The sequence below is a fragment of the Pteropus alecto genome, unplaced genomic scaffold (genome assembly GCF_000325575.1).
Source record: "Pteropus alecto unplaced genomic scaffold, ASM32557v1 scaffold21, whole genome shotgun sequence".
NCBI lineage: Eukaryota > Metazoa > Chordata > Mammalia > Chiroptera > Pteropodidae > Pteropus > Pteropus alecto.
This window is the reverse complement of record NW_006436282.1, coordinates 3,142,439-3,151,135: the sequence shown is the minus strand read 5'-3', so window position 1 is coordinate 3,151,135 and position 8,697 is coordinate 3,142,439. Positions and strand designations below refer to the sequence as shown.

Below are 8,697 nucleotides of genomic sequence, written 5' to 3'. Positions count from 1 at the left end.
GGTGTTTCACATGCCCACCACCTGCCGCCCTGAATCTGCCAGGCTCTGTCTGCTGTGTAACAAGCCAAATCTCCATCAGGCTGCTTAATGTAGAAACAAAAAGGTGGCCTATTTCAATCAGTCTTGTTTGCCTGTAATTTCCCCCAAATGTGAAAAATAACAAAGATGAAGCAGGCAGACTAATCTGGAACCAGAGTTCTCATATCACATCGCATTTTGCGGTAATTCTGCGAAATTTAAGTTGGATATTAGAATGTCAGTTTAAAAGGAAACCAGTTATTAGTGAAGGATAACAGGTGCTTTAAAACTACAGTAAGTGTTGACATTTGAAGGAAAGGAAGCATAATAACTTAATTCTTTTTTTGGCTTTGCATAGAAATGAATAGCCATTCCTTGTCAGTTCTCACCTCCACTTCACTCAGAAACTGAATATATAACAGCAAAGATTTCCACAGGGAAAACATGATGCACTCTGTTAAGGAGAAATAAACTATGGCATCAATCACAGAGTAACGGAATGGAGAGATACATGATGCCAGAAAGCTAAAATGCAACTGTAATTATGTTTTACTTTGTCAGAAAATAATTTTTATAAGTCTGTTACCTTGGTCTCCCAGCCTTACAGTATGAAACAACACTTATTCAGATTGTGAGGCATCAAAATGTGTTCTCTTTTCCTAAAGAAAAACTCTGAGTAGAGAGAAGCAGCTCCAGTTTCTATACGCAAGCATACATAGTTTCCTTTTTGGAAAACTATTCCAAAATATCGTTGGCATCTGGTTTCTGTACAAGATGTGGACTATTTCTATTCTGCCGCAACAAATTGGAGATAAATTATTTGTTGGATTGAGATAGATAGGAGAAGGAAACATGATATGACAGCAAAGCATTAAACGGAGAGTCCGGATTCCAGGTCTAGCAGGCAGAAAAGCTACACCTCACCTCTGGCTGTCTGCTGCCTTTTTGGCATAAAGAGGGGCCTCGACAGAAAGTCTCTAAAATCTCTTTCAGCTTTAATATCTCACAATTCTATGTCTATGGGGCAGAGTCTGCTATACTATCCGCCCCTCACCCAGGGAGGGAAATGCGGCTTTCCCTTTAGCAGACTTCCGATTCTTATTTACCCTGAAAAATATATACCACTTAGTAAACCATGGAAATCTCCTGCCATCATTCTTTATTTTTCTCCTAAAATGTTCTTACCAGTCGTTTTTTAAAAACTTAAGACTAACACTTATTAAGCATTAACTATATTTTGGTATTGCTATGTGCTTTATAAGATTAACTCTTTTAATCCCCACAATCCCACAAAAAATATTACTATTCCCATATTAAGGGTAGGAAACTGAAACTCAGAAAGGTTAAGGAATTTCTAACAATAGAGGTATCACAGACCACTTTCAAGGTTCTATTCAAGTCTGGGGTGAACGTGGGGTTTGAGGACCTCTGGACCAAATGCTCCCTACCACGTACATGGTGTCTGATCAGTACGTAGCAGATGGCAATGACCTCATTATTCTGGGTCCATAGATGTCCTCTCACTTTATTCAGGCATTATAAAAGGATTCTTTTAGAGAATCTTCTTTATCCACTTGGCCAGCCCCTAAGAATCAAGCGATTTTTCTATCCTCCCTCCATGTTCTAACGCCCAGTATTTACCTCTTTCTTTTTCCTCTCCTCTTCTTTCCGTTTCTTCTCTTCTCTTATCTGTGCTAAGCGCTGTTTCTTGCGCTCTAGCTCAGCTTTTAAGTCACTTTTGTCAGACATGTTGGTTTCCTTAGAGGAAAAGAAAAAAAAAATGTGAATATATAAAAATAGCTTTTCTGATTTATCATCGCAAAAATAATTCAAAAGGAAATTTAGCTTTGGGGCAATAATAGATTGTATTATTTAGTCTATGTCAAATAATCAAAGAAATGAGTTAAGTTAGATCTGGTCTCACTCTATATAAAATCTTCCCCTTTTATGTATATATTAATATTTGAAAAAATACAATGTTATAGTCTATTCTGTTCTGAAGAATAATAGCAACTTCAGAATAAGCAACACATTTTCTGTAAAAGTTTCTTAACAAACAAACAAATAAGTAAATAAGAGAATCAAAAAAGAACCATCATCCTGACTTCCAATTTAGACGATAATGGACCAATTCACCCTCACACTGAGAGAAGAAAATAAGTTGTCATAAACCTTTAAAGATGTGCCCTGCTCAAATTTCTATGGACTCAATAAACATTATTCCACTGAGCTTGGGCACATGAAGATTTCATTTTGCCTAATATTATATGCATGAGGAAAGACAGCCACCGAAGGCCTAACATGTTAATCTTCTTTTTCTGCAAAACTCTTCCTGAACTGTCACAATTAATTTCATCTCTAGTACAATCCTATTTCTATAAAGCTTACATTTGCATACTGAATATAATATTGCTTATTCTGGCGCTTTCCCTTTTCAAAGCAAAAGATGTTTGCGAATACATAAAATAGGAGATAAACATCATGGCAAGTTCTTGGGAAAATTTATCTGAGATTTAATTTTAATGTTAATGATGATGGTGATGCTGGTGGTGATGGTGCCAGAAATATTTTCAATAAAGTGAGTTTGGAGAAGACTCGCACCACTTAGCAATGATTATATTTGTCTCTTTTTGTGCTCCTAACTGGAAACTAAGAAAATGGAAACACATAAATGAAGAAACCCCTCTGACCTAAATTCGTAAAATAAAGTTAAAAAAAAAAACTAACCATAAATGTCATAAGTATTCATTTGCATATTATTTGTATGCAACTATAATGAATATATAATGTATCCCTAAGAAGATGACAGGGCAACAGAAGACAGTAAAGAACCAAACAATCAAAAATAATGAAAAATCCTCAAACTTCCTGTCATTGGCTTTAGAAGATAATGAAGAACCTGCATCACCTCAAGACACACTTTCTGATGCAAACATACAGTTGAGAAGTGTCCTGTGTTCTTACTGTACGTATTTCTGCTCATGGATGGTCTGGCAAACATTTGTAAAATAATAACAACAACAATCCATCTGCCATTCATGATCACACTGTCTTCATTTTTCAACAAATATTTGTTGCACATTTAATCTGTGCTAGGCACTCTAGAAGGCATTAGAGTACAAAGATGAGCAAAACCAGATTCTCTTCTTCAAGGAGTGTCTAACTCAACTTTATGGGTATGTGCTGTGGCTGAAGATATTCTCTGAGATATGGGCTCATTGATTACTGAGTGCCAGGCACTTCACATTTATTAGCATCTTTAATCACAATAATTCAAGGAGAGCTGTGTTATTATTAATGCCTTTTTCATAATTCAGCTAAAGGAAGCTCAGCAAGACCTAAGACTGTATAGTTAACACATGGTGGAACGTAAATTCAAACATACCCATGCTTTGAACTATTATACTGTTCATCCCAACGTACAAGTTCAGAGGGAATGCAAAACACAAGAATAATTACAGTCTGGCGGAGTATGCCAGGGTGAGCTTTGAGAAAGAGGTAGAATTTGAACTGGATATCAAATGAGGTCAGGAACTAGCAAAGGAAGGGAAGGTACAAATGTGCGAAAACCTGTGGTAAAGGGAACCAGCAGGCTGAGTACAAGAGATGACAGATAAACCCAAGTCAAGAAATATCAACTTGAGTTGGTGAGAATGGGTATGTGCAGGCAACTGGTGAAGCCTTGCGGGGAAAAAAACACACATGAGTTTCATTTGGTATAATGAGTTATGGAAAATCACAGCTGCTTTTTGAAAGAGAAAGTGATGAAATGAAAATGGAATTTGCTTAAGCCTCTTCTCGTCCCTGTCTCTTCCTGCAAAACAGATGGAAGCAGACACCAGAAGTAAGACAAGCTGCTGGGAGGCTGGTGCCATCTATCTAGACTCACTGTACCTGCAGGGAGATGACAGGTGAACAGAAAGAATGTAGGGAATGTGGACTGGAGAGAGCACAGTCAAGAAGGAAAAAGTCACTCTTGGTAGCTATTAGATGTGGAAGCAAAAGAGAAAGCTTTAGTAACAATTCAACTTTGATAGAGCAAAGAGGATGGCAGTGAAATTGGAAAGGAAAGGCAAAGAAGGAAATGATGAAAAAACCATTTGAGTGTCAAGGGGACTTCTGGGCTGAAAGAATGCACAGGTGCAGTCTACAGATGAGATGAGAAACCAGGTAGTAAGAACATCCTGTATTTGTTGTGATTTCCTTGTGAAGACCTTTGTTCACCTTGGGAAGTAAGGTGTATTCTTAGTACACGTCTGCAAAGGGCAGAGGTCTTTTTACAACCAATAAATATGTCTGAAAATGTTGGTCATTTAAGTTGGTGTTACCAGCCGTAGAGCCAATATTTTGAAAATAAACAACAAAAACATCCAGGGAACTTTTAAACAATTGTATTAGGTGGTGATATTTCAAATAACACACTTCACTTTTTAAAGGTAGTAGGGCCACAATGTTAGACGTTGCTCTTATTGATGTTGGGATCTACTCCAAAATAGACACTTTGCATCAGCCCCTAGGAGAACAAGAAATCTCAAGAGAACATCTTGAGATTTGGAAAGTACACATTAGAGTAAATGAATGGGCCTTTACACATAGAGATATGGCTTAAATAATGGCATTAAATGCAGCATCAGCACTGAACTCCACAGGTTTTCAAGGGGGAGGGGGCATAGAGTGAGGGGTGGGAGTAGGGTTTGCCCGTCTGACCCACAAAATTTCCCTGCATATCAAACAAAGCAAAATCAAGGAGCAAAGCATAGGGAACGTGAGTTATAGAGCTTCCTGTGGCTAATGCAGGTCATTGCAAAGGCAATTCTGATGTTCTCAAAAGTTTAAGAAAATAAGAATCAGAGCTGCCTGCTGCTAATTACTGCTCACTTGCTTCCAACACATAAAAAACTGGTCTCTTTAATTTACAAATGGTACGGGGTCAAATAGATAAATCAAACCTACTTCTGGGTGTAAGTCTCCTCCTTGTCTGATCATCAACCTACTCTCCCACCCACCAGCCTTCTGCAGCTAAACTCTACTCTGGCTTAGGAGCAATAACAGCTCAGTCTTCCCCAGCTCCATCCATTCGGTGATCAGTCGATTCATCTTTACACACCTGCTCAGCTCTCCCCATAGCCGAGTCCCATATTCTGAACTTACTTTTTCTATTATTTTTTTTTATAATGCCAACTCTTGCTCCATTAATTCCACACTAATTCAATAACCAAAGTCATCACTCAAAATTCACTGCAATCATTTAAAAAATATTAGAGAAAGACACTAAAGGGATAGCATGTTACTGATTTGATAGCAATACAATCAGAGCGAGAAAACCCAATCTGTGCTCCTAGAGATTATTCGAAGGCACTTCAGAGAGAATAGAAGGAGCTTCTCAATCTAAATGGGTTATAAAATGGAAGGCATGTAGTTAAAGAGGTATGACTCAAAAAATATATTTTTTAACTAAATGTAGTCATTTAATATTAAAATTTAATTTAAGTTGTAAATTCTTCTCATTTTTTCTGTTGAACATGGGAATTACATATCAAGCTGTCCCAGGTAGGCATCTTCCCCTCTTATCACTTCCCCCAGAGGATGGAGAGGCATCTGGAGAAATGGCTTATTCTCTAGTTAAGAAGTTAGTTTACAGGGAGGGTCGCTCTTGGTGTTCCATCACGAAAATGGCTCATGGGCTTAAATTTCAATAGAAGAAAGAATGGGGACATGAAATAGAAAAATATGGCCACTAAGAAGGAAAGAAACGAAAGTAATTTTCACACCTCCCCTTGCCTTCCCAGTTAACTTTGCATCTCCTTCACATGTCATGTCCACACACATCCGTTAAGCAAGGAAAATTTATAGCTTTTCTTGAACCTAAAAATGAGATCTTTTACCTTCATTTTTGTTTCTGCTTGGAACCAAGTGCTTAACTAACAGAGGAGAAGCAAGGAGTTTTTCGCTCTGTTTACACAGCTGCAGAGTACCAGAGCCTCCCCAGGCTTAGCTTCTGAACAATATAGATCTCTACTTCCTTTCAGTTGTCTACATTGGCAGCAGTTTGAGATTCCATTTCTAATGCTGGCATAATGCAAATTACTTTTAAGCTTAAAGTAAGAATCCTAGGAAGTTTAAATCATTGCCCAGCTATTGCCAGATACATTGAAAAAAAAAAAAAACAAAAACCACAAACAAGTTCTCTTTTCCTGCATGAAAACAATTGCTCTTATACCATCAGCTATTGAAATTTTCATCTGCAATGAGGTACATAAGAAATTTGATCTTTCACAACCTTGTTTCACCTGCCTACTTCTCATAAAAAACAGCTGCCTCCTTGCACTTGGATGGGAGGCCAAAGGATGAATGGGACCACAACCATTCGTCCATTTGTACAGCTATATCACACTGCCAATAAAAAGAAGGTTATAAAGTCTCAGGAGGGAGGATGGCTGGTGAAAACTGTGGAAAGGTTACTTGCTAAATTTTTACAACCATCATTACACTGTTAAAACAGGATTTTTAATAGACGTAGGAAAGTGTCCAGGCCTGGCACTTATACCGTAGATGAGCTGTTCTCAAAAATTTTGGTCTCGGCATCCCTTGATACTCTTAAAAATTATCAGAGAACTCAAAGAGATTTTGCTTATATGTGGGCTGTATCTAATAACAATAACCACATTAAAATACAAAACTGAGGTCTACGGCCATGCCACCTTGAATAAGCCCGATCCTGACTGATCTCAGAAGCTAAGCAGGGTCGGGCCCTGGTTAGTATTTGGATGGGAGACCACCTAGGAAGACCAGGTGCTGTAGGCATAAAAAAAAATAAAATATAAAATAAGAGATTGTAAACTGACAAGGTCCTTGCAATCTGTGAGGTCAACCAAGGGTTGCCTCGCCTAAAAAAAAAAATACGAAACTGATAAAAATTAAATTATTTATTTAATAATTAATTTTAAAATAATAAATGTGTTAAAATTTTTATGAAAAACAGCCATACTTTCCAAGACCAAAAAAAAAAAAAAATAGTAAGAAGAGTGTAATTCTTTTACATTTTCACATATCTCTTTAATATCTGGCTTAATGGAAGTAACTGGATTCTTGAAGCTGCTTCTGCATTCAATCTGTGGTGGGATGCTATTTTAGTTGTGAAGAAAATCTAGTCTCATGTAAATATGTATTACGAAAAAGGAGTATCTGAATAGCTTCTTGAAGTAATTATGGATTTTTTTTTGTTATTACACCAAAAATCAACAAATAGTTTCTTAGAGTTCAGTTGCAATGTGAACATGAAACCACATCAATCAATGAACTTTTTGTTACATTAAAATCCATTGGTCTATCTCTTTTTTCAATTACAGTAGACATTCAAAATTATTTTCTATTCATTTCAGGCGTACAGCATAGGAATTAGACATTTATGTAATTTACAAAGTAATCCTCTCAATTAGTCTATACTACCCACCTGGCACCATACATAGTTATTACAATATTATCGACTATATTCCCTATGCTGTCCTTTATATCCCTGTGACTATTTTGTAACTACCAATTTGTACTTCTGAATCTCTCATTTTTTTCATACAACTCCCCAACCCAAAATCCATTGGTCTATCTTAAACTTTAAATGAATCTTTTATCTATGTATGATTCTAAAACATCGTTCACTGCTTATTTAGAAAATTATTTAATTAATTATGCAGACTTCTCAAATGTTGACACGTTTCATGGTATGATATTCAAAAATCAAATTTGGTAATGTCACAACCAAAGTCTTCAGAAAAGTCTTTAGGTATGGTAAGGTTGTCAAGCTCATGGTGGCATATATTAGTTTCCCAAAATTCTAATTTTTGCTTGAAAGCTTAAATTTTATGATTAGCAACAAATACTGTCAATTGTGTTCTTAAAGTGACAAGCTCATGCCGTTGATTTTTGAGACAATTTCTGCCAAATGCCCAAGTCTGAATAACCACAGTTTTTCTTTGGACTATTATTTCAAGTAAATAGTTTCATGAAAATAGGCAGCTAGTTCAGCTTACAACTCAACTCAAACTAATGCACAGATGCTTTCCTCTAGACAACCACCACTGAATATCAGTAGGCAGCAGAATTACCTTGTGTGTTCCTATTTGTCAGAGTGAAGATGTGTGTTCAATAGTGGAGATTTAATACAACCAATTTTTTTTCTGCTTCACAGAGGACATTTTTAAGTGAAACTTAAAAATGTTTTTGTTTATTCATTCATTTATTTAAACTACAAGTGTGTCACAGTGAAGTTTGATGCTACTACTACACGAGTTTGGTGCCACAATCTCATTTCATGCTAAAGTATCAGCAGTTTTTCCCACCATTACTTTTACACCATCATTGCAAATGTCAATACAATGAAAAAGACAAATGACAGTTCAGCATGATTATAAAAATATTTTTGACCTTACACATTCCCGAACATGACTTGGGATCCCTAGGGATCCTCAAACCAAAATTTTGATAAGGTGGAGTGGACTCCAAAGCCTAAGGAGACGTTAATTAACAAAATTTTGATAAGTGCTATATAAATAATCTAAACAGAGGTGGTTAGAGCTCTTTCTTTTTTGCAGAAAAGACACAGTAGCAAAATCACTGAGCATAGAAAATTCAGATTAGAGTCAAGAAACTATAATCATTTAGAAACACCAGGAAGATCTAAGA

The 8,697-nt window shown here is 36.5% G+C and overlaps 1 protein-coding gene and 1 pseudogene across 5 annotated transcripts in view; one reads left to right on the top strand and one right to left on the bottom strand.

The window, feature by feature from the left end:
- The window catches only part of DYNC1I1 (dynein cytoplasmic 1 intermediate chain 1), a 277,262-nt gene that overhangs the window by 246,848 nt on the left and 21,717 nt on the right, over positions 1 to 8,697 (bottom strand). For 4 of the 5 annotated variants that reach the window (XM_006911921.1, XM_006911920.1, XM_006911922.1 and 1 more), the window contains exon 2: positions 1,660 to 1,776. In XM_006911921.1, coding sequence (XP_006911983.1) covers positions 1,660 to 1,767 — 108 coding nt within the window. In that variant the 5' untranslated portion in view covers positions 1,768 to 1,776. Of the gene's footprint in view, positions 1 to 1,659; positions 1,777 to 2,111; positions 2,201 to 8,697 lie in introns of those variants that run through there. The other variant, XM_015589426.1, reaches the window with a different exon arrangement.
- On the top strand, positions 6,703 to 6,822 carry LOC112479848 (annotated as a pseudogene).